This window comes from Tiliqua scincoides, chromosome 1, assembly GCF_035046505.1.
Source record: "Tiliqua scincoides isolate rTilSci1 chromosome 1, rTilSci1.hap2, whole genome shotgun sequence".
Classification (NCBI taxonomy): Eukaryota; Metazoa; Chordata; class Lepidosauria; order Squamata; family Scincidae; genus Tiliqua; species Tiliqua scincoides.
In genome coordinates, this window is record NC_089821.1 from 240,666,528 (window position 1) to 240,693,239 (window position 26,712).

Here is a 26,712-nt window from a genome sequence, read left to right on the forward strand (position 1 = left end):
CCTCCTCCTGTCCCCTACATGTCCTATTCCGCCCACCCCACTAGCTTAACAGCATTCCCTGCAGAGTCTGGGGCAGGAGCAGGCCACTGCAACCACCACTTTGGATGGCAGATCCAAAACAGTCACCAGAGGCCCACTCTTTGCAACACCGTACAGCCTAGTGCTATGACATTGCAACAGCCCTTATAGAATTGGGTCACAATTTAGGCACCCTGGGGATTATAAAATCGTACCAGCGAGTAAACTACTTTGAGAGCACAGAAACATTATATAAATACTATTATCCTTCATACTCCGTACAAATTTCTATAATTTTCATAGATGGTCTTTCCTGCAAAATAAATACAAGAATATACAGACACATAGTATAATCTCCTGGAAACATTCAGGTCAATCCTATAGGGTTGGATACTGTAAGACACAACTGCACAAATGTATTGTTGTGTTTTTATCAGAAAGAATTAATACTGAACAGATGCAGCTACATCACATAGGCCAGTAACTTCTCACAGCTTAAACACAGGGTTTTGGAGAGGATAAAAGGGCAGGGAGGGAATGACATGCCTGGCACTTAAGGGCTCCTTGGAGGGAAGAGACTCAAATTTGAACATAATTCCTTGATGGGAGGAGGGGGCAGTAGGAACAAATTTGAATATGAAAGCCTACTAAGCCAGGCCTATGCCAACTGGTTTTGTCAGGAGAGGAACCAGGCCTGTTGCAAAGGGAAGGTAGAAATGTGCCCTTGAGAATTATGCCTTTTATTCTGAATACAGCAACAGGTTCCTATGCAGCAGCTGTTATCAACCTTTTTCAGCTCACAGCACACTGACAAGGCACTAAAATTGTCAAGGCTCACTACCAGTTTTTAACTTACATTAAATTACTACATTACAATTAATACAATTAAATCATTACATGACAAAGGGCACAGTCCAAACCAGGTCTACTCAGAAGTAAGCCCTAATTTGTTCAATGGGGCTTACTCTCAGGAAAGTGTGGTTAGGATTGCAGCCAAAGACTCACAAGAAGTTCGGAGAGGAAAGTATACAGGTTGAGACTAATTATTCACATGGATTCCATTCCAAGCACTCACATGGATTAAAAAACACACTATAGCAAATCAATTGCAACCAAAAGCCCAATCCTAGGCATGTCTACTCAGAAGTAAGCCCCACTATAGTCAATGGGGCTTACTCCCAGGTAAGTGTGGCTAGGATTGTGGCCCAACACCCTTCCTCTAAAAGGCAAGGCAGAGAGGGACACTTTGGGGAGTTGCAGGCAAACTGTGGCACTAGGACCCTTTTAGCCAGCCAGTTCTTGGGCTGGTGGCCTCAGCAGACTTGCTCGCTTCCTACCTGCTTCTGCCTCCCTCGTTCTCACTCCGGACCTCTCTGCCTGAATACCCAATCCTAGGTGTGTCTACTCAGAAGTAAGCCCCATAATAGTCAATGGGGCTTACTCCCAGGTAAGTGTGGATAGGATTGTGGCCCAAAGCCCTTCCTCTGAAAGGCGAAAGACAAAGCAGGGAGGGTTGCTTTGGGCAGCCTTCCTCTTGCTCAGCAGCAGGAGATGCAAAGCAGCTGCCTGAGGGTCAAAGCTGCGCTCGGCTGCTGCCTGCCTCCTCTGGCACCAGTGTGCCACTGTGGTTGAAAACAGCTATACAGAGTCAGCTAATTAAAAGGAAGTGGTATCCAAGCGGTATCTTGTGTAAGGATGGCTCTACTCAAGGTGCTGTTTTGTACTGCTGGAAGCCTGTTGTTGCTGAGAAGAAAGGCTGAAACAATTTACTTGTTACTAACTGGAACAAGTAAACTGGCTCTCCCTGCACTGAGAAGATGGTATCTTGTCATGTGAGTCTCTAATTCGCAGGCCCCTCCCTGTTGCCCTGACACCCTTAGAGACCTGAATGAAAAGCCATAAGAACATAAGAAGAGCCCTGCTGGATCAGGCCAAAGGCCCATCTAGTCCAGCCTCCTGTATCTCACAGTAGCCCACCAAATGCCCCAGGGACCACACAAGACAACAGACAACAAGCCAGCATGGAACTAGAGCAGACAAGAAGCAATGGGATTAGACAACCAGAAAAAACCCCAGGATTAATTAGGTGACACAGTCATGATTAATTTAATTCAATTAAGTCTTTAAATGCATCTTTCCCCTTTCCCTTTTTCTTGGAAGGGCCAAGCCCCATTAGCCCCTCTGAAAGAGCATCCGTTGATCATGATAGAGGCCAGTGTTTCCCAAAGTGTGCTCCTAGAAGCCTTGGGGCTCCCAAGAACCCTTTTAGGAATTCCATGAGCACATCATAAGTGGTTGCCATCTGCTTGGTGCTGCACCACTGCAAGTATACACCAGCGCTCCAGGGCTCACTGAGACTCAGCACATGCATGGATGGGGCTCCACAAGACTCCTTTTAGGAGAATAAAAGGCTCTAGAGGCTGAAAAGTTTGAGAATAACTGATATAGGTGATATCTGGTTATGGTTATGTATTTATTTTAATAGCTAGTTATGGATATATACTCATTTCATATGATGCAAACCAATTGTTTCTTGAAATTATTGTGTAATATGCTAGCCATATTTTTTCCAAATTCCTAATTCTTACCACCACAAGGTTGCAATTTTCACCAACATACTGGAGACAGTGTACCACTGATGACCCATGGGACCCTCTTCCAGCTGTGCACTGTCTTTCCATGTGTCAACAGAAGCTGCCTTTCAGATATGGCATTGTATTGTGGTTGAGCACTATGAATATCAAAACCATCTGTACTGTTGCAGGTGATAAGTGCACATCCATAGCTGGGTATCCAAAGTGCACATCCTGGAATATGGGTATATGCTGATTTGCAAATATTTTTAAGAGGCTTTCATGAATTATTGGGTGAACATTTGCTCATGTGGTCTACCATGAGAAGGTCAAGAAATGGCATCTGAAACTGGACTTTTTGCCTTCCCACACTTTTGATGGTTCAGGATGCTGGGGCTTTAATTGGATTACTCTGCTTTTTCACTGACTTTTGTTCCTCTTATAATATTCTACCTTCAATAAAGCAACTTCTTCCCACCTTTGCACTACAGGTGCTTTTCATTTCTGATCTGAAAGCAGTTTACAACAGCAGTGTGAAAGCCATGGGCTTTTGCCCTTGGAAACGCCCCAAAAAAGTATTTTTCTTGACGTGATGGGCCTCACTATGGGGAAAAAATGGCCTCTGAAGCTCTGCTTTAGACAACAATTCAAAACTATTCTTTTTATTTTATGTCATCTTCTCTGCCTTAACAGCTAAAATCCTGCTGAACAACAACATTTTATTTTATTTTGCTCAGTAATGTCAGAAAATGTGACCTGATGGGACTGGTGCTGCCTTGGGGCAGCTTGTTTATATGTATAACTGGGAGGAAAGGAACCTGTAAAACCGCCACCTGCACCTTGTAAAACTGCCAGCAGCACCTCTCTAGGCGATGGAGCTCTGGCTATACAGCACAAAATCTAAGCTCAGCTATGGGGCCCTCCACCATTCACATCCTCCCCTAGCCAGCGGATGGAGGCTAACAATATGCAGCCATTGTTATGCAGGAGATGAATCTCATTTATTTGTAACCTGTGGCGATTCCTTTTGTTCTCAGCTCAGAAAACTCGCTGGTGAAGTCTGCTGTGGAAAGGGGGGGGGGCACCAATAAAAACAAAGAGTCGCTTTCAATTCCCTTTGAAGTCCAATTTGCTGCAGTTCAACTGCAGAAGAATTTGCTGGCTGTGTCGCTTACAACTTCACTGAAAGCAAGGGAAAAAAAGAGTTTCCTTTGCCCCCCTTGCTGGGTCCAAGTGTGCTGAACCACTGACAATAGCCCAGTGGCTGACCTTTGCATCTCCTAATTGTATAGTCATTAATAATAGAATATTGAGAAAAATAGGGTGCATACGCAAATCACCGCCCAGAGGTCAGCTACCCCTTAAAAGGCACTCTCCTACATTCATTTCTCAAGGAGGAGAATTAAGAAGAGATACAGGGCAATTTTATTTTCCTCAATGCAAGGTTATGGGTGATGTGCAATTCTAATGATTTCAAGACCTTATAGAATAAGGGGATGCTATTTCTTCTGGATACATTTAATGAGAGTAAAATGGCATCTGCAGCAGATGCTCTTGTAAGATTTGGAAGGGATTCTCACCTGTCATCTACCCTCATTAACTAAAGTAGGGTACCCTACAATTACAATATCTGTCCAGTGTTCAGTTTACGGGGGGGGGGGGACGACACACAGAGGAACCTCTCCCTCCGAACACTTTTGTGATGTGTCCCTTAACTACTGTTTTTAGAAGATAATTGAGACACAGTTTAGCTGTAAATGGGAGTAGTTGCACATAGATTTCACTCTAGTGCCACCCTATCTTTGTCCCCGTAATTCAAGCACAGCATTTGTCTATCTGTAATTTGAAAACCCCAAAGAATTAACTGGGTAAGCTACTAAGCTCATAAGCTGGTAAGAAGTAAGCTAGTTCCCTAGCTGAAAGCTCTTACAATTAATTAGGAAGATCTGTCCAATATTCAGTTAGTGAAGAACTGCCCAAGAACTGACTAGTTCACAGCACACTTATAATCAAACTATGCATCGTCTAACCATGCACATCTCGGTTTTCTTGTGTAATTAGCATGCATGGGGCCCAATCCAGATGGGTACTACAGTGGAAGAAAATTGTTGAAATCCCCCTATCTCCCCCACACAGTCTCAACTAGGCCCTCCTGGTGAATTCTATTTACACAAGAAAACTGATAGCACAATCCTATGCATGTCTACTCAGAAAGTAAATTCCCTTTATTTCAGTGGGACTTACTCCCAGGTAATGGAGTATAGTATTGCAGACTGAGGGTGCAATCCTAACCCCTTATGTCAGTGCTTTCCAGCACTGGCATAGTGGTGCCAATGGGGCATGTGCTGCATCCTGCAGTTGGGTGTCACTCATGGAGGCCTCCTCAAAGTAAGGGAATGTTTGTTGCCTTACCTCAGAGCTGCATTGCCCTTATGTCTATGCTGGAAAGCACTGACATAAGGGGTTAGGATTGCGCCCTGAGGCATGTAGGCAGGCCCAAGACCTAGTGCCCGAGGCAGTGTGCCAAACGTGTGATGCTCTCCCCCTTACCCATTAGCGTGATGTGCCAGGCTCTGGTCCTCTTTGGATTGGAAAACAAAGAAGATGACAGAGCAGAAGTATGGACGAGAAGAGAGTGGTGGGTGTCTCCAACATGCTAGCCCGCAACACACTCCCATTCTCCACACTTTCCCTTTTCCAATTCAGGGAATGGGTGAAGGAGGTGGAGCCGTGTAGGCAAAGAAGCAGATGGAGCTAGGTGTTGCTGGCTTCATGGATGGGCCAGCTCTGCATGCAGGATCAAATCACACATTAAAGGTGAGATACTCTTAGTCATTACTCTATGCTAGTTCTCAAAACTTGCTTTTAAAATCTCCCCCCTGTTCATCTTTATAGCACTTTTCTTAATCCTTTCCAATTTGTTAATGTTCTCCTTGGCAAGACGGCTCAAAGGTGAACACGATGCATTGACATCCAACTATTTCTGAGAAAAGTGGCTCTTCCACTTCCATATCTTTGAGAGGTTGCTTTCCAATTACGCTGACACTGGCCCTTTTGCCTCTCACGCTACAGCATCATCTTGGTAACTCATGTTCACTTTGTTATATTGCAGCTCTCCTAAGATCTTAGTTATACTAGCTATGTATTTTCCAAGGGTCATATTCCACCAGTAAAACACAGCTTGCATATACGTATAAGGTCCTAGGTTTAATCCCATCCATACAGGCACCAGTTCAGATTTCACATGGAAGGGAACGACATTCAGCATGGTTCAACACAGAAGATACATTCAATATTAACATTAGAGAAAGCTGTACATTTTAAAAGTATATGTTAAGGTTGTTTTCATTTTTTATGTGCCATAAGAATGAGAGACAATGCTATCATCCTTTCCTGCCATGTTATGGTCCCAATGAAAGTCAAACCCCAGAACCTCTCATCACCTTCAGAATGGAACCTGCTATTGGCACTAATGGAAACTTCCCTTCTGAGGTTAATAGCAGCTTTGAGGGTATGATTCTTATTAGGAGTATAGCATGGCAGGAACTGGCTAAATATTCCCTTCTCCACAGACTGTGGGTCCTGATTCCCTATCCCACCCCCCATCCCCTGCTTTGATTTATCCTTAACAAAAATCTTAAGATACAGGGTCAAACAACAGATTTATCATAATGGGCTGCTTGGCCTTCAGTGCCTTAGAACTAATGAGCTGGCCAGAGATCTAGGTGCACCTGCAAGGAGTAATCACATATGACCTGAAACAGAAGAGAGGCACAGCCTGCCAGTATCTTCCTGCCAGGAACCTTGGAACCCTTCAGTCGCTGGCACCTTTCAGTTCCTCAACTGTTCTGGTTATCCCATTTTTGTCTGGCCCACAGGTGTACACATTTGGTTCATGCAACGTTAGGCAGAAATCACTTAAGGGACAGAAGACTGCAGACCCTTGGTGTAAATGCCTGTGATTCCCAAACATGTATAAAGTAGAAGCCAAGTGGATTTTCAGAGCGAAAGGTGTGTTCAAATGAGTTCAACCATCTCACAGCATCATTCACCAAGGAGACTTTCCACAGCCAGTTTTATAATGTATGTTATGTACACACTGGGCTTCTGCACGGATGTCTAGGATGTCAGAGGCAGGACAGATGGATGCAAAAGGAAAGTGTTCCCTGTCTTGTTTGGCATGGTATCATCCAGGAGCAGGTATCATCCTATCCAACCCAAGTCTCTTCTGATGTAATTTTTAGTGCTCATACACTCTAAGTTAGCCTACAAGTGTCCGCATGTAAAACTCTTGCACTGGAATCAGTTGTCCCCAAACTATTCGGTGTGAAGATTCATAAGTTGGGCTCAAGTGGTAACCTGGGCCTCTCGCTCAGGGGGCGCCCCAGGGAATCCCCCAATTTTGCCACACATGCGCACTCCCTTGAGCTTGGGGAGTGGGTGAGCGAGCAAGTGGGTAGGAGCTAGAGAGGGAGGCACTTCAACCCTTTACTTACCTGAGCACTGGGCGCAGTCTCCCTCCCCCAAGACCACCTCCATTTGAAATGGAGTGGTGTAGGCTGGGAAAAAACGGTGGGAGAGAGGCTGCGCGCTTCATTCCTGGTAAGTAGAGGAAAGGGAAGCAAGTGGGCTCCAGATCACTTCTCCCTGCCTACTTGATGCAGCATAAGCACTAAGTGTGCAGAGAGAAGTGTTGTGGAGCTGCAACAGTTTTTTCTCTCAGAGGAAGATGGGGGCTGCCACTCCCACAGTCCTCTTCCGGGGGCTTGTCAGTCCAACGCCTCTCCAAGAGTGCTGCTCCATGTGACTATTTCCAGTTGCTTCGTGGTGAGGCCAGCCCTGGTTGGAAGCACTAAAAAAATCTTTAAATCCTGTTCACACATCTCTCCTACTCCAAGATCCCTTCTCACCAGCTTTACCTCCAGGAGAAGGAAGCCTTAAGAGACTACCCTGCTGATCTTAATTAGTGGGGCTCCTATGACGAGAGAGGCATTTCCTAACGACATTACCTGTTGGGAGTTATCTGACTTACCTGTTGTGTTGGTAAGCTGAAAGGTGATTGACTTGTCAGGAATGCCACAAACATTTCTAACCGACACCTGACATGTGTAGCTGGCATAGTCTTGAGGTCGCAGATTTTTCAGCTTCAGGACTTTGGTTTCTCCCTGGAGAAATTGGAAGGAAACCAGATGAGAGAGGCAGAATTAAGTACTTGTGGGCAACTAACCTTTGGAAGGATCCTGACAGCTCTTTACTCAGTGAATCTCACACATGCACTAGCACTGCTGAATTTCCTTCATATGATCATATTGAGCTTTGTTATCATATTATGTGATGGATGAACCAAAGGGCAGTGTGTGTCAGTAACATAGGTGTGCAACAATTATTGTGGTTAAGACATTGTTTACATAGATAGCATGTACTACTGTACATGTATACTTCCACTGTACATGTTTTCGTCCAGGTGAAAATGCATAGAATTTTGGCAGCACTGCTTATTTCACTGCTGAACTGTTTTGCAATTTAACTACAATTGCTTCTTGTCCTTTTTCCTTGAATAAGGAAAGCAGTTGCTTCCCTCTTCGTTCGTTCTGGAATTTTATTGGATATTTGAACACTGTCTGCATCTCCTTTCTTTTCATCAGCTTCCAAAATATTTGTATCATCTATATATTTGATGAGATGCCATATACTACTTTAAGAACACTGTGAATTATGTCACTAAAATTTGTTTATACCCCATCCTTCAGCAGAGATTTTTCCAGGACCACTTAGCAGTGGACTTGAAGAGCTAATGAGATGTTATTATGGCACAGCATGGAAGCAATAAGTAAGGTGACACCTGCAGGGGGGTTACACCACTAGTGGCAAAATTGCTAAAATCACTATTTGTAGGAATAATACAATCATGTTATATACCCTTCGATGCATAATTTACAGCAGAAAGCAATGAAAAAACCATGTTGAAATATCTGTGTTCTATCAAAAGGTACAGCCAAAAAACCAGTGGGGTTGGGCGGATGGTACATCACCACACCCACCACCCAGGTCATTACTCCACCCACTGCATGGGAGGAGGTCCATCATGGGGGTGACGCGCTGGCTTTCCGCACTGGGTGATGCAAACCATATCAATGCCACTGATCAGATCCGGACCATTCTGGTGGACTTGCACTCCCCTCAGCCTGCCCTTTGAAGTTGACCAAGGCATGGTTACCTACTCACAAGTAAACGTGCATGTGCTGTTCTGCTTCAGTTTCCATAGGGCTCAGTACATTTTCCTTGTCAGTTATCAGTTTGTTATTTTCTCGACTCACCCAAAACTGGGTTGCAGCCCACTGGTGGGTCCCGACCTACAGTTTGGGAACCAATAGACTAGAGAGTGTTGCCATCCCTTAAAATACAAATTGCTGATTCTGCGAGGGGGGCAGTTTTTTGCTAACTGACTTTGCTGACTGACTATTGCACATGACTGTTTTATACAAGCTGAATTCTCTTTGCCTGCAAAATGAATTATTTATCATAATATGGTTTGGCATAATTTGTTTCCATGAGAACAAAAAACCCCAATAAAGATGTTGGAGTTCTAGGATTTTCTCCAGGTTCTTCTGAATTATGTTCATATTTGCTCTTGTATCTTCCCAAGTATAGAAGTTCAGAGGATGGTCTTGAAGTTCCCTTTCAAAAACTATGTGCTACTCTTTGGTCTTTCGGGAATAAACCTGTCTGGGACAAGCTTTCTAATTTGATAGTAATTATGATTAGAGCCAATTCCTTTAGAATCCTGGGATAGATGTGACCAGTCCCATTTGAGCTTTACTTCACATACTCCTTGGTCAGTGCCATCTTTAATATTTCTCCCTCCTAAAGCCCAGATCAAAATAGAAATTGACTTGTCTGTGTTTTAAAAAACAACAAACAAACCCTTAGTTAAACTTTCCTCCTGTTTTTTTGAGCAGAAGAGGTTGTGTGCCTTTCTTCTTCTGTTTGCTTTTAACATACTTGCAAAACCCCTTCTTGTTTGAAACATCTTTCACTAACTACAGCTTATTTTCAGGCTTTTACTTTTTTGATATTGTCACAACATATGTATGCTAAACCAGTACAGTTCCGTCCTTAGTTATGACGCTTCATTCCACCTCGTGTAAGTTTCTGTTTTGTTTTTCAGATAATTAAGAGTGACCCAATGTAGTCTGCAAGGGTTCTTTCTTTTTCTCTTGCACAGATATGGCTTTCCATAACCTACCAGTCCTTTTGACTTTCTTTTGATATTTCCTTTGATATTTCCACAGTGACTATACATTCCATACTGATTACGTAGTTGAGGGCCCAGTCCTACCCAACTTTCCAGATCTGATGCAGTGATGCAATCCTACCCAATCCTACCCAACTTTCCAGTTCTGAAGCAGTTCTGATGCAGTGGGGTGCGCGCTGCATTTTATGGTGGCTTTTGCTTGCTTACCTCAGGGCTGCACTGCAGCTGCATCACTGCTGGAAAACTGGACAGGATCGGGCCCTAAAACTATAGTGCTACATGTTGATACTTTTATTCAAGTGGCATGCTAATCAGGAAATCATTGTTTACACTGTGTGGTACTTGTCTCCATAGGGTGGTACTTGCTTTCTTGTTTAGAGCAAATCTGTTTTAGAGAATCTCTCTCCTAAGACTAATTGTTAGCAAAGCTGTTCATATTACAAATTCATTTGAACTGATTCTATAGCCAGAACACAACATACACACAAATATAGAATGAAACGTGTAGTATCTGAGTGGGCTGAGCAAGATAAAAACCTTGGAGACCAATACTCCTCTGAAAAATGCCTCCCTTGACAATGGTATTTACAGCCTCTTCATCAAGCAGTATTTTATGAATGGTTGGCATGTATCCAATTTATTGATCAGTAAATGTTGCGCTAAATGTATAGAGACTGAGACTGTACATCAGTTGAGAAAACCAGAAACGGTTACAATTCACTTGTAAACGTAACTGACCATATAAGCCTTGATTTATAGACCAGACTGCACAACCACAATGAGAATGTAGAAGGGAAACAGATGATCTTACATTGCAACTTATTAAACACTGCACATTCAGATTTCTTGCTCTCGTCTTCATTATACAAAGGTATAACATCGCAAAGGACGAGTTCAAATGATATATTTCTCTTCACTGTTTCTATCACCCAATACTCTAAGAGATTGCTATTACAGACCTGTCGCTAAGTTAGCCTGTCGATGAACATGATAGGTGAGAAGCCAATCATAGACTGGCTGTTATTTAAAGCAATTATGTGAATTCACCTTAATGTTTACAGCTACACAAGCTCTATTTGCATCACGTACCCACATTCTCATCAGTAGGTGAGACACATGCCTTCCCTTTTTGGATACTATACTGAAAATGCAAAAGTCATAAGTGTGAATTGACTGTGCAGCCACAGTTATTGCTTCATCCTAAGAGCTGAAAGCAGCTAGTCTCTGCCTCATTAGGGCTGCAATCCAATATATACTCACCCAGGAATAAGTCCCACTGAAATAAATGGTGCATACTTCTGAATAGACTTACATAAGGTTGCACTGTTAGACACTTGTTTTTTTCTGCACGTAAGGAAACTGTCCTTTCTCTCTCAATAACTGACTATATTAACAGCATAGAAAACTACCTGATACTCAGTCAGACCATTGGTCCATATAGATAAGTATTACCTGCACTGATGGGGAGTGGTTCTCAGGGGTTTCAGATAGGGATCCTTGTCTGATCTACTTGGAAATGCCAGGGGTAGGAACCTGGAACTTTTGCATGCAAAACACATACTCTACCACTGTGCTACAGCCCCTCCCCTCTCCTTGAAAGGCTGCCTGGAGCATGCTGCAAAAAAATCAAACTCAGCCAGTATCTACAGAATCCAGCCTCAGGTTGGCAGATAGATGTATGGACTGAATCTATCCCAATACAAGTGCCCTTTCCTTGTTCCCCTCTAGTTTGATTTCCATGTGCTGCTTAATTGTTTCCCTGAAAAGCACTGAAGTTAACCACTGTATTACTTACAAAGCTATACAGTAGGCCAGGGGAAAAAAATTTTCCAGACAGCTATGGGCAGCATGACCACACAATTTGCTAAAACCACCCAGTGGTTCCAAGAGGGAGAATCACGAAAAAATGATTAAGACAGTATGCAGGAAGGTTTGAGAATTCCGATCAATTCTTGATGGCGTAGGAAAATAAAGAATGAAACGTCTGCTGGAGATTCTTACAGTATTTTTGAAAAGTACAGGAACTCACTGATGAATGGAAACAATCCAAGTTCACAAAGCAGCTATTTCAGGAATAGAAACAAAATGCATTTGAAAAGGAACACTTCCAATTTGGTTGGTCAGTCCCAAAGAGTACATACTAAGTTCCTAGCATTTGGCCATAGGGTTGGAGTTCTGGGAATTTTGAATGGGTAGCTTTGGGAAGTAAAAAAAGGGAAGCTCAGAAAAAGCAGCCCGAGAAGCTCAGAGTGGGTGGACTTTGAGATCAAATCCCTGCTCAGTCATGCAGCTTCTAGGGTGACCTTGGGCCAGTCATGATCTCTCATCCTCATCTACCTCACAGGGTTGTTGTGAGCACAAAAACCAGAGGAACTATGTACACTACCCTGAGCTCCTTGGAGGAAGTATAAAAATGCGGAAAACAAACATTTGTTAAGTTGTGTAATTTGTTTTGGGTCTAAAGGTCTACCGCATTGGAAGGAATTGCAGGGATGTCAAACATAAGGCCCACAGGCCAGATGCATTCCACAGAAGCTCATTATCTGGCCCTTAGGCTCTTCCAGCATGACCATTACCTGCTAACAGCTGTTGAGCTGTGCTGAAGTATCACAGCTGAAATGGCAGCCCACATGATAACTGGGCTGTCCCATACCGTGAAAATACGATCTGCATGTTTTTCCTTCTGTCATTTGCAGCAAATGTGTTCCTAAAGAGAAAAAAGTGCTTATTTCTGGTCATGACCTGCTTGATGACATCACTTCTGGCCCTCAGCTGCCATTGTTAATAATAATACAGGTATTTATATACCGCCTTTCTCGGTCTTTATTCAAGACTTTATTCAAGGCGGTTTACATAGGCAGGTTGATTAAATCCCCATAGGGATTTTTACAACTGAAAGAAGGTTCTATCTTTCAAGAACCACAACAGTCCAGGTGTTTCACTCTGATCTGGTTTCACATTCTGGCCTCCATCCTCCCACGCTCAGAGCAGATGGAATAGCTCGGCTCAGCTTGTCAGCTGCTTCAAGTTCGCACGGTGCCGGTGGCCTCGAACTGGCGACCTTCGGATGTTATCTTCAGGCAGACGGAGGCTCTACCCTCTAGACCAGACCTCCTGCCCTTTGTTAATAGCATTGTTAATGCTATTTGGCCTGCTGTATGAAATGAGTTTAACACCCCTGAACTAGTGGATGGAAAGAGTTTTCACCACTCATAACAGGAATAATTTTTCCAAACAGATTTAAGGTTTTCTGAAGTAGGCTTCATCTACGAAAGCTAATACCACAAAAAAAGACAAAGAGACTACATACCAGCATACTTCACAATAAGCTTATAATGAAAGCCAGTGGTGCATAATGGTTACAGCTCCTTTGAGGAAGGTCAGGATTCAAAGGAAACATGAAGAGTGCATCTAGTCCAGCATCATGTTTTCAACAGTAACCAGTCAGGCACCTCCTGAGAGAACGAAGGCTGGTCCTCAGCATCAGCAAATAATAGAAGCTGCTGTAGGACTCTTTGTAGCTTGAAAAAAGCTGCTGTACTATGGATACTTCACTTAGAGAAATAGTAGCTCTGTGTTAGAGTTCCTTTGTAGCACATTTTGCCAATTATGATTTGAAGGACCAACCCCCCTACCATGAGACTGCTCATCCCCCGAGTTTTTCAGGGACAACCCTTTTACGCATTCTGCCATCAACAGAACTACATCTGGTGGTAAAACACGAAAGGGCTTTCTCAGTAGTGGTACCCAGATCATAGAATCTCCCTCCTAAAGAAAGTAAGGTTGGCATTCAGCATATTTCAGTTTAAGTGTTGACTGAAAACCTTTTTGTTTTTTCACCCTTTCCTCTTAATTTGCTACTTTCTGATCTGTTCTTGTACCACTGATTCATCAGTTTTTGTTGGTAGTTTTTGCTGTTTCTTTCTCATTAACTTTACATTGCTAGCTATTATGAGCACCTCCCTGATGGGAGGGGAAAGTGTAGGTCAGGATAGAAATGTTAAAAATGAATATTCTACATTTTTCATAAAGGGTTACCTATAGGTATCTGTATAATACAAATATGTATTTTAAAAGTCCTCTGTCTCAGAATGGATTCAATGACTGGGGAAATATTTTAGATACAGATTCATATGAACTGGGCTGTAAATCCCAAAGAGATTACAAAATGCTGGTTGATTGGAAGTATATGTTAATGAATTCTGCCCTTTTCACTTGTAGGGAACAAGGTGTCATAGTATTCTGGGCCAAATCTTTGTGATTTCCTATGCATTAAGAGTCTGGGTTACATCATAACATTTATGATTGGTTTTCATGAAACCACAAGGCTTGCAGATCCAAACATATGGGCAAACTGGCAATATGACATGGCTTACACACCAAGATAACAAAATAGTCAATATATGATTTTTGATTCTTTGCCATTTGCTACTTGAGTTTCTCTTGTTGTTCAACATGTACCTGAGTCATGAAAAGTTGGCAGGCACTGAGCAAGATAGAGAATAGTGGGTTGGCATGATATTTTCTCTGTTTCTATTTCTTTGCAGATGCTCTAGAGGAAAATGGCACTCTAGGAACCTAGGAAATTGTCAGTGAGACAATTAAATGAATCTTTGTTGTTCTAGTTGTAGCACAGGAATGATGGCTAGTGGTCCATGAGCCAGCCTCAGTCCCTAAGGCAATTCTCTCTGACCCCAAGAAGCCATACTAAATTGCTGTCCAACTACAGTAAAAACTTTGCCTAAAATATCTCCAATAAAGGGAAAAATTTTTTTGGAAGTTGTAACATTGTATTTTGTACAACGTAATTGTATGTTACAATGTACATTATAACATACAATTACATTGCACAAAATACAATACTTCTTCTTGGGATTTCTTGAGATTTTGTATGCAACATGTAAGTAAAATAGAAATGTACATATTTGAATGCAATTGCCATGTCTGATGTAACACGCTCCACAACAGAGAAGCCCTTACTGTTAGATGGCACCATATTTATCAATGAGTTTGACCACCTATGAAGCGGTCCATTTGTGATACAAAACACATTTCTTGCCGCCACCCCCCCCCCCGAGTGCTACCTAGGGAGTAGAGTGAACTGTGAAATTACTGAAGGTGGTTATCCCTGCCTTAGCATCCCATGAGTGTTGGGTCCATGTTTGTTTCTCTCCCTCTCTTAGCATGCATGAGAAGTCCATGTTCCTAATGTGCTGGTCATTTTCTACACAGAGGGCTACAAATCCAAGAGGAGATCAGCGTCTGCACGTACAGTGATGGTAATTCTGCTACAACAACCACTGTAACACTAACTTACAGTAAAGAAATGCCACTTCTTTTAGGTGCTTCCTGTTGCACTTTCTATGGTGGAATCCTGGTCACTATCTTGTTATCTTTAAGTTCAGAGGTATCTCTGATATGAAGCAAGCAGAGCCAGGGGCACTTTACGTGAGATATGTTTGCTCAGCTTTAATACCAAGTATAAAGTTTCAATAAGGCTTTTGACAAAGTTCATCACAAAACCCTGGTGGGATATGGACTAGGACAGCGTTTCTCAAACTGTGGGTTGGGACCCACTAGATGGGTTACGAGCCAATTTCAGGTGGGTCCCCATTCATTTCAATATTTTATTTTTAATATATTAAACTTGATGCTACCATGGTATGCGACTGTATTTGGGGAAATTACAGACCTGTACTTTTAACAGGCTACTATGCATATTTTTTTAACAATGACAGTCAATAGGACTTAGTTCTGGATAAGTATGGGTTGGATTGCAGCCTAGGATTGTTAAAAATTTTCCTGCTTGATGATGTCACTTCCGGTCATGACATCACTTCCAGTGGGCCATGACAGATTATCATTCTAAAAAGTGGATCCCAGTGCTGAATGTGTGAGAACCACTGGGCTAGGGTTATTGTCAGTGGATCTGTGACTGACAGAGTGTTTCCAGAGGGTGCTTGCCAATGGCTCCTTGTTGATCTGAAGGGAACTGATGAATGGGGTACCTCAGGACTCTGTCTTGGGCCCCATGTTGTATAATATTCTTATAAATGACTTAGCTGAGAAGTAGATAGGATGCTTGTCAAATCTGTGGATGATACCCAGCTAGAAGTAAATAATACCTTAGAGCAGGGGTCTCCAAACCCTGGCCCAGGGGCCAGATGCGGCCCACAGCAAGCCTTTTTCCAGCCTGCGGCCAAACTCTTGTCCCCTGAAAGCCTCTGGCCCACTCAACTGAACAGGACCAGAACTGTGCTCTGATTGTGTCTGGAGGGTGTTCTGAGGGCCAGAGAGGTTGAATGAATGAGCCCATTCATTCTTTTATTCACTCATCTAAGTTCCATCTCTAATTTATTTATTTAAATTTTATTTTTAAATTTCTTTTCCGGCCCTCCACATCATGCCAGATATTTGATGCGGCCCTCTGGCCAAAAAGTTTGGAGACCCCTGCCTTAGAGGACAGGAACAGTATCCAAGATGATCTTGACAGGATGGAGAACTGGACAGATGTAATGAACTCAAACAGAGATAAATGTAAAGTTCTGTATTTGGGTAGGAAAAATCAGAAGTACGTATATAAGACTGGGGATTCTATCACCAACACACATCCTTTCTAACAGTCAATCCCTAGAGAGTCACCACACACAACATCTTTGCCATCCTTCCTGTCAAAGGATAGAATATGGTAAATCCATCTTCTCTTTGTAATGTCCACTGATAAGTTAGGTCTGGGAGAGATGTCTAGAGTAACCCACTCCAAACACCAAAGTGTTGCCTAGTTTCTAGGCAACATTTCAACCTCTTTTCACATAGGTATCATCTAGCAGCTCACAGAGAACACAAACCTGGGATGAAAAACACACAGAGTTTGTTGGGAGGTAATGTCCCTCTCACCTGTGTGTACAATGGCTCGTAGATATCCACTCCATTATCCTGGCTGTGGGAGAGCGTCTCGGAACCTCGTTTCCAGATAAAGCGAGCAGGTGGATTGGAGTTGACCGTGCACCGGAGAAAAACTGTCTTTTCTTGGTAGAAACTACCACGTACATCACTGATGGTCTGGTGAACAGTGAGGACAGGTTCATCCAAATCTGCAAGGAAGGAAGGGGGAGGAGGATCCCACAAATGCTGTTAGTAAGGCTTAGGACAAGTTGCACCATTGTGGGGAAAATCCCTCACTCCCTGCCCCTATTTTTTGGCCTGTTTTGGACTTTTCCATCCCCTCAGAGGCTTTTATGATGCTTCAGCATCCTGAAAAGGCTTCTGAGTCAACCAGATGCAGCAGCCATGATTATCTGTTGTTTATTGCTGATCATCTTCTTTTTCCTCAGCTGATCAGGAAACAAAAAACTTGGTTTTAAGCCAGCTGTTGGTTCATGTAGATCCCCTTACTTTCAAGAGAAGAACATTCAGAAACCCAGATGATTTGGCCCTCCCCATATCCAATCCTACAAGTGAAACCTAGTTAATAACCACAGTTATACAAAGCAGTGCTCCCCTCCCACAGTACATTTGGCCTGGTTCAACACTGGAAGTGTTTAATGCTTCTTGGGGCTTCCCCACTCACCTTACTGCAAGCAAGAGATAGGATCAGAATACTGGATATCATGAGTACACAGGGTAGGAAATTATCCAGAGAAGTTGCATCAGAGTTTTTGTTTTATTTTCCACTTGTCTTTCAGCATTCTAACCAAACTTTGCTGCTGTCCATCATTCTTCTCCATTTATTAGTTGATAAGTGTCCTGTTTTTATCCCTTGCATTTTCCCCTACATTAGTTTGATATTTCAGTTTTTTAATAAACCCCTTTCAGTTTAATAGTTAACTTGCCAGGTCTCAGTTCCCCTAGGACAGGGGTTTTCAAACTTCTCGGGAGTAAAACTTCTGAGGTAAGTTTGTGCAGAGATAGGGAAAAAGGCAGTGACATGATCCCCAGAATCATGCTGCTGCAGGGGAAGGGGGGCTTTTTAAAAGCATAACTTCTTGGGGCTTTTTAAAAACATAACTTACCAGCTGCTGGGGTGGGGGGGGAATGAAGGGAGCCCCACAGAGCACTCTGCAGGGCTCCCTGCTGCTTGTAGAAGGTGAAAATAGCAACTGTGAACCCACTTCTGGGTTGCAATTGTGAAACCAGAAGTAGGTTATGATCACTTTTTTCACTTTCTACAAGACACAAGGAGCCCTGCAGAGCGCTCAGTGGTGCTCCCCGCACTCCCCAGACACCAGCAGCAGGTACATTATATTTTTAAAAGCCCCCCAGCCCCTGCAGCAGTGCGATCCTGAGGACTGCGTCGCTGTCTTCCCCCTTCCCTCACCCCTTAAGGAGGCAGAGGCTGTGGTGTTGCGACACCCCACTTTGAGAACCAATGCCCTAGGAGGAAATGGGTGAATACAATTTAGTAGTTTTTAGTTTTGAGGAGACCCCTCAAATTTGGGGACAATTAATATGGGATGAAGGTTTTCCTAAGGCAACCTGCTTCTGGTCTAGGCTTTCTGGCTTTGCACGGTGGCAGCAAAGACTACCTTTCCTCAGTCCAACCCCAATTTACCCAGTCAAGAGGGTGAAATAGAGCAGGACTGCCAGTTGCTAGCTGTTGGGTCCTGTGTCCTGCCTTGTCATCCATTCTTCTGATACTCCAGCAATATTTCTTTGTTAAGCTGTGGCAAGTTCAGTGTCTTCTTTTGCCTTTGTGATTTTCTGCAGTTTCTTTGGGGGAAGCTCCTTCTTTCTAAAAGGCACAAAGAATGTGGTCTGGCATATAAACAGCTGGGGTTAAAAGCAATCAGCCTTTGGTTTCTTTGCTGTTTGTTGGGATCAACTGGACAGTCAGAGTAAACAGCGATATAAGAGCAGCACTCTGTATGTGCTCTTGCAAGGTGGCAAAACCATGTTAGAGTTTTCAGTGCCTCTTAGAACCTGAGCTTGGAAGAATTTAGTTCCTGATTCCATAATGAATGAACCCAATCATCCAGAGGGATCCATTTCACCAAACTCCAGTAGTGGTGGGGAGCAGCCAATGACTGCAGAGCGGATGACATTCCAGGTAGAGATGAGACACATGGAACCGGAATTTGAAGGGAATGGGTAATGGTTGAAAAGGAGGAGCAAAACAGTTAGAGAAGGAGAAAGCCTGCATGGCATGTGGTGTGAAAATGGAACACACCTGGCAAGGGCTCATTCGCCCCTCCACCTGTTCCTCCTACGTCAGCTCGTGTAAACTTGAATAATCTCCCCATGTTCCATATGGGTGATGAGACCATCATCTCTCTTTCTTGCCTCCCTGCTCACATGTATGAACCAGACGACTGGAACTACTGACATGATGCTGTCAAACAACATGTGGCCAAATGGGGGAGGGGGAAACAAAAGAAACTACTGGGACTCCACAAACTGCTTTTACTGGAGCTTCCAACCATGATTCCTCATTCCACCCATAAATCCTCAGGTAACTGGCCCAGCAGTCACTCCACTGTTCTGCAGGCTGCTGCTGCCACTAGCACAAAGCCCCAGAGGCTGTGTGTGGGCAATACCAGACCTCAGAACCTCTCCCATTGTTCATAAATTGGCACTGGGGCTGGATTGGGGAAGCAGTGGGGCAGGGAGCAGACCAGGTTGGAGCAGAAGAGAGTGGATCTTGGCAACAGCCATGTGAACCTGATTATACCCCCCCTTCCCACCCCAGAGTCTCCTCAGACATATGCTAGCAAAAGAGCTGGTGTAAGTCTGAGGAGACCCACTGGCGACCAGGTGACCTAAAGGGAAGTTAGTTAAAAACATCTTTACTTACCTCTCTTGTGTTGTCTGGTCCCTAGCTCGTCTATAGCATGCTGTGCAAGCTGCAACAGCAGTGCTAAACACTTTGAGATGGAGTAGGATTGGGCTGCTTGTTGTATCTGCTGGAGCTCATTTCACTGGAAGGGAGGGGTATGGTAGTGACAAAAGCATTGTGTCCTGGACAACTGTGTCCCAGTTCAATGTAACCCAGTATTGGACATTTGCATCTGTTCTTCTAGAGCCCCCAAAATTTGTGTCCCAATATATGTATACAGGTGTGCCCCTGTATCCGCAGGTGTTCTGTTCCAGAACCCCCCACGGTTAAATGAAATGGTGGATTCGGGTGAATGCCACCCACCCCGTGTCCGCGGCCTCTGTGGGACTCAGACTGAGCCTTAGAGGCAAAAAAAAAGTTACTTCCAGTTTTTCAGATGTCACGTTGTTGCCTCTAAGGCTGTCTGAGCCCAGCAGAGGCCGTGGATGTCCGTGGCCTCTGCTGGGTTCAGACCTTTCACCTCTAGGGGGGACACATGTGGCACCCACCATGGATAAGTGAATTCACAGGTATGGGGGGACCTGTACAATATTAATATTAGATGCACTTTTTATTTTTAAAATGCAAAAGTAGAGTTAGGGCAGCAGTTCCCAAACTTACTGTGGTCACGGCACCCTTCTCTCATAGCAGTCTCTTCTTCCTGGCTCTTCTGGATGCCACTATCTTGGACTGCATGAAATCTTGTGTGACCCAACATGACAGCAGCTGGGAGAGTCAGGAAGAGACCACCTGGGACATCCCATGGCATCTTTGTGAATTTGCAATGATACCCTCAGGCGCTGTGGCACATAGTTTGGGAACCACTGGGTTACAGCTGGGATAAGAGGCTTCAGATACATAACATAGGGTTTCTTGCTCAGTTATAGTGGGATGCAAATGGCCGGTATGCACAAAAAAAAACCAGATCCAAATATTCAGGGACACCAGTGACCAGGATGCATTTGACCAGAACACAATCTCCCAGGACACAAATACCCTAGTACCAAGTATGGCCCATCTACTAAACTACCTATGTTCTGGTATTGTGAGGTTTTAAGGCGACCCCTTGGATATTGGGATTCTCTGTTAATCTGAAAAGGTTTTCCCAACGTGTCCTCCTTCTACCTAGGTTTTCAAAGTGACAGCAGCAAATATTACTTTTCCCCAGTTCACTCCCATCTTACTCAGCAAAGACAGTGAAGCAGAGGGTAGTGAATGGTGTGGTGGTTGCTAACTGCTAGGCCCTATGCCCTATCCTGCCCTCCATCTGTCCTTTCCAACTGTCTACTGATCAGCTGGAGCTCCAGGAGTAAGGGCAGATGAGAGGAAAGTTTGAGACCACCCTCCACATCCCCACCTTAACCAACAAATACAGCTCGGCTAAAACATGAGATAGTCCCAACTGATACCTGAGGCAAAGTCACAGAGTTGTTTAATACTACTGCATCAAAGCAGGAAAAAAATCCTAGAGATAATCCAGTCTCCCACTGAAACACAGGCAACCTGGTATGAGTTTACATGCCTCAACCATGATACGTGTCATTGTCAAAATGATGCCTTCTCCATGGATGCAGAGATATCTGCTACATAGTCAATTTACGGAGAAGAGTTCAGTTAAATAGTTAATTTAGGAATGTGGAAAAACTTAAAAGGAGGTAAAACAAACACAAGCAACACACTGTGAAGGAGAACCATTTCACCAAGAGGAATACTATAAGACAATCATGTAAAACATGGGAAGCAAAATGTAAGAAGTGACACCCATTGCTTGCCTTCTGCTCCTCTCCCACAAGTCATTAAACAATTAATCTGTTCCTACCAATTAAGCATATGAGCCAAATCCTTTATCTGGATTTTGAAAAATATAGATTTTAGAAATTAAAAACTTTGCAAAGCATGAACAATTGTTTCAGCTCCCATACAGATCTTCATTCATTCCTCCTGGTCTGTACACTCTCCTCCCTGAATGGGAAAACAGAGTTACTCCAGTTGTATGTAGCAAGGTTGCTCATGTTTTCTTTCTGATATTCCACCAGGATCTCTCTCTGTTTGTCTTTATCTCTGGCCTCCCATTCATACTATAGAGGTCTCCTCCACCTTCCTAGATTCACTGTTGCCCTCCCTTTGTGCTTGGCAGATTAGTCATTAACTAGTACAAGACTACTATAGGCAAGTCACCTTCCAGGAGCCTGGAAGGGCAAGTCTATGTATCTGCATGGGAGCGATAAGTCAATTGAGTAAACTGTGTATTCTGCCCCCTCAGAGCAAACAAGATAGCAAAACAAGGTACGATTCATTATTTTTAAGTTTGTGTCCTATATTAATAAAGAGCATAGATTTCTACTTTATACATCTGATCTATACATCTTGCAAAAACAAATCCTTTGTATGTCTGACACCTTTTCTCATTTCAGGTAGGGAATCAAATTTGTAAATATTCCCATTCACCTAAAAATAAAATAATGTCCTGCAAGTAAAAAGCTAGCATAAGTGAGAAAGAATTGGGTTGGATCCTTTATGTGCTGCATTTTTTTCATGCAGGATGGTGTTTTTACATAGGGAGCATTCAAAATTGTGACCCCAAAGTTATAGTGTGAAATGATAGAATTAAGAAAGGCTGCTGCCATGTAGTTCTGACAAAGGCATAGTTTGGTTCTTTTTAATAGGTCTCATCAAAATCAGTGGATGGAGGAGGAGGAAGTCCTTGAGTGGGTAACCAAACAGTATCATTCTTGGTGCCATCCATTTATGCTCCGCTTCATTTAATCTTCTGCTAATAAAGACAGGGCTAAACCAGCTCAATGAAACTGGTTATCACATTTCATATGACCCTGCTTCCTGACTGCTGAAGTGGCAAAAGGAGGATAGTCATTGCACTTAATGGAATGAAGACACCAACAAAGACCAAAATCAAGCCCTTTGCTTCAAGAAGTGAAGGATCTATGAGATACAACTAATGAAAATGGCTTGCATCAGCAGTTGGTGTCACAGAGTACATTAAAACAAAGTCTGTGTTCCTGTCCCCTCTTCAGGCAAATCCTTATATGCTACTGGCTTTTAAAATTGGGTACCCTTGGGTGCCCCTCTTCCCTTCGAGGAGGAAGGCGGAGTACAAATAGAAAAAATAAAATAATAAATAAAATATTAGTTTAGATATATCCAAGCCTGGAAAATCTGTTCCATGAGATTAGGTTCTGTTTAAAGCAGATGTTTCCCATGGAGACACAGACCTGAACTAAGCTATTTGCATATTTTAATGAGGGCCATGTTTTGAAGAGACAGGGTCTGCAACGGACGTGGAGCTTTATTAGCCTGATAATTTCAGGTTTGTAACTCAGAAATGGGCAGAATTGTTAGCAGGATGGTGACAGCGACAAAAAGGAGAGAGGATAAGCACAAAGAGATACAGACCCACAAAGACCCTTCCTTAACACATTGTTAGGGAGAGATCTGGTTGATCTCTGCTAACTCTCACTGCACCACTCCATCATCCTAAGTCATCCCCTTTAATACCCCCTTCCTATATTCCTCCTAAGTGCCAGTATTCTCCTGTCCCTCTATAAATCTTTTTGCAAACACCTACAATGACCTAAGATAGACACGGCAGACTCATTTGGAGGGATGATTAAAACCCCTGAATGGTTATGGCTCAGAACTACGCATTCACTACAACATGCAGAGGGACCCTCGTTTATATTAATGGGAGAATAAGACCTTTGTGTGGTAACTGAACTTTCAGTTATTATTTTTTCAGTGCTTTGTGATTACATTCACCATTCAAGTGAGGAAATATGCTTCCCATTGGGCTCATCACTATTTTTCTCCCCAAGCTCCACATTTTCTATCCCTTTTCTTGCAGTACTTCCTAGCTGGATAGGCTTCAGGTCTCCTTTTTACCTTGATCCATGCACTAAAATAATCAGTGACAATGAAATAGCTGAAAGAGAATTATTGGGCTTTAGAGATGACACACAAATCAAGCTACAATGGAACTTACCCGATGTAAATCTCAATTATCTGTAGACCAATTCTCTCATTCATTTTCTATGTGATTAAAATAGCCACAAGGTGACTTTTCCCTGATAATTCTGGCTGGCAATTTTTCCTTGCAAATTCACCTCAGCATGGTTAGGTCTCATGGTTATCACATCCAGGAGAACTTTAGCTTTCTAACAATTGCAAGGCATAGTGACTACCATTTCTCATCATGCCAGGGATCATTCAAGGAAAACAATGCTCACTGTGGCAAGGTGGCACATTACCTTCCCAATGACATTTGTGCAAGAATACTATAGTTTGACTTGAGAACTGCCATTTTTCTTCCTGCTCTCTAAGTGGTCTCCTGGATGCCCCAGGAAGTTCTTTTGTATCCTGAGATCTAGCACATGCATTCTTGTTGCCTTTCTGCAAGTTTCCATGTTTCCGAACTGAGCCTCAGACTGTTCCACCACAGGTGAGAATCATCCAAGTGATCGAACCTTAGAACACATTAGCAGAAGCCACATGGGTTTGCAGCTGGACATGCGTTAGGTGCTCACAATTACACAAAGGGAATAAGAAACTAAGGGCGCAACCCTAACTTCATGTTAGGCTAGCACAAGTCCCTTGAGTCAGCCTAGGAGAGTTGCAAACATGCCGTAAAGCACTTTTACACCTCCTCAGGCGGAAGTTGCGCCAGCACATGGAGGTGTGCTGGAGCACGGAGGCTGCATCCAGCCTCAGTGGCAGCTTCCCCCAGGTAAGTTGTGTTGGCTGAGTTCAGCTGACTCAGGTGGGGAGGAGGCAGAGGGAGGAATTCCAGGGCAGGGGAAGGGTGGGCGAAGAGCAGCATTGGGGTGGGTGGGCAGGGAGCGGTAGGCGGGGCTGGGATCCAGCTGTTATGCCGGATCCCAACCCCCATTCCTGAACAGCTCTTCTCAGACTTGCGCAACCTCTGGAGGTGGCACAAGTCCGAGGAGACCCATAGGGGCTGCAGTGGCTTACCTGGGGGTAAGGGGAAGTTTCTCCTTACCTCCGGCTGAACCACTTTGGTGCCCTATCTCGCGCTGAATACAGTGCAAGCCTCCTGGCCTGCCTGTTCCAGTGCAAGATAGGATTGCACTGTAAAGTATATTAATGTTACACCGGAGTCGGTTCCATGCTAACAGCCTTTCTTTTAGCGCAGTGGTAGCAAATCTTTTTGGCATGTGCGCCACAAAGTCAAGTAATGAAGTATGAAACATGCCTTGGCAGGACTAAGTACATTGCACATGACGTAGTTCTGATTCTGGTGTACTGAGCTGGGGAAAAACAAAAAGAGCCAGACTGGACTGTAGATCTCACTCCATGCAAAAGGGGAATGGGTCCATAGGACCTCCTGTCCATGAGTGCCACAAAATATCTACTGCATGCAGAACCTACGGTATAGGTAGACCACCTGCCCTTTATCTGTACCTTTGCATTCTGCATACTTCTGATATACCCCAAGCCAAGGGAAAGTGATTTTGGTAAACATAAGCATGAACTTAGAAGAACTTTGAACACCTGTGAAAAAGCACGTCATAAGGACCACATATATGCAGCATACCCATTACCAGGCAGATGCATGCCTGCAATGATGAAAATTTCAGTAAAGTCACTTCACAGATAAATTCAGCCCAGAGCTGGGAATCTGCCAAGTGAGATAACCATGTGGGATGTCTCAACACCAACATAACTTTTAAATGTCCCTTTCTTCCATCTGGCTTCCCTTTCCCTTCCTCCCAACATGGAAAGGCTCCAAACAACAGCTTTCCTGATTAATGCTGATAGCTGGGCACGTTCTGCCAGTGACAGCAGTTTCATAGAGCCCCAGCACACCTGCCTTGCTGGCATCAATTGGAAACAGAGGCAGCCTGCCTGGCTTCTCTTCTTCAGGGATTCAGGGCAGCTTTGAAAACAGATCCGATTGGATAAGCTACAACACATGACCTGATGATCTGCTGCAAGCTGAGACCTGTTTAGGAATTTGACCTTCAATGTTTTCTTCTTTTGAAAATGTACTACCTTCAGGATAGGATGGTAGGCAAATAATGAGACTATGTTCACAGCTGGTGACATTCCAATGATTTTAGTATAGTCATAACAGAAACCTGTAGCATATTATGTGCTTGTTTTACTCTCTCCAAGTGCTAGCAATAATTTTACATTGGTCCAAAAAGAGGGAGGGACAGAGGTGTCATTTCAGTTCTGGCCAAACCGAAACAGTGTCCAACATCTCAAATAGGTTCACCTTTTAAAGTTACATTAAGGGGCTTTTCTCCAGATTAACTGCATCAAATGGAGTTCCTTGTGCAACTTGCACTGTATCACGTTATATGTTCCACTGTGTGTGAGCATTGGGTCTGACCACTAAAAGCAACAAACCTAGGACCTATAGAGTGAAAGTGAATATTTACCTTGCGGTGTGTCAAGGACAGGGGAAGCAGAACACATGATGCCAAACAATGGTGTATACATTTAAGGGCCATCACTGGAAAGATTAACCTAGATCTTCCCTGCCCTCTCATTCATGCATCTAACACAGGCTTGTAAAATGCAGGCTCTTCTCCAGCATGGAAAAAGAAAAAGAAGCAGAAAGAAGGAGGCGTATTACCAAGTCCATCTGCAGAGTAGATGTTAGTATTGGAAAGCCCTTGGCCACCCAATTGACCCCATAGCTCTAAAGGTCAGAGATGCATGAAGAACAGCAGGGCTCTGCATCAGCTTAGATCTAAACTGCATCCTAGAAGCAAAGGGAAATTCCACAAGAAATAAAATCTTCTCAACATGAGAGAAGAGATCTTCTCAACACGAATGTACCCAAAGATGAGCCATTACGTTTAAAGCAATGAAGAGTGGGGTGGCGGAGTTACGTGGCAGGAGAAGAGGAGGTTCCCCCAAACACTGTGATTTTCTTTGAGGGGAGGCAGCACAATCTGCGGCATTTCAGTGACCTTTAGTGGCAACAAAAGATCACTGATTTCTCAGATCTCTGTGTTTTGGCACACATCCAATGGTGGACCTGGGGCAAGGGGGCAAAAGCTTCGGGCGCCGCA

General features: G+C 43.6%; 1 protein-coding gene across 1 annotated transcript in view; it reads right to left on the minus strand.

The window, feature by feature from the left end:
- Positions 1 to 26,712, minus strand: part of MDGA1 (MAM domain containing glycosylphosphatidylinositol anchor 1) — a 284,044-nt gene that overhangs the window by 157,826 nt on the left and 99,506 nt on the right. Inside the window, exons 4-5 of the mRNA XM_066611613.1 lie at positions 16,744 to 16,940; positions 7,624 to 7,756 (exon numbers count right to left, since the gene is read on the minus strand). Of these exons, the coding sequence (XP_066467710.1) occupies positions 7,624 to 7,756; positions 16,744 to 16,940 (330 nt within the window). The remainder of the gene's footprint in view (positions 1 to 7,623; positions 7,757 to 16,743; positions 16,941 to 26,712) is intronic.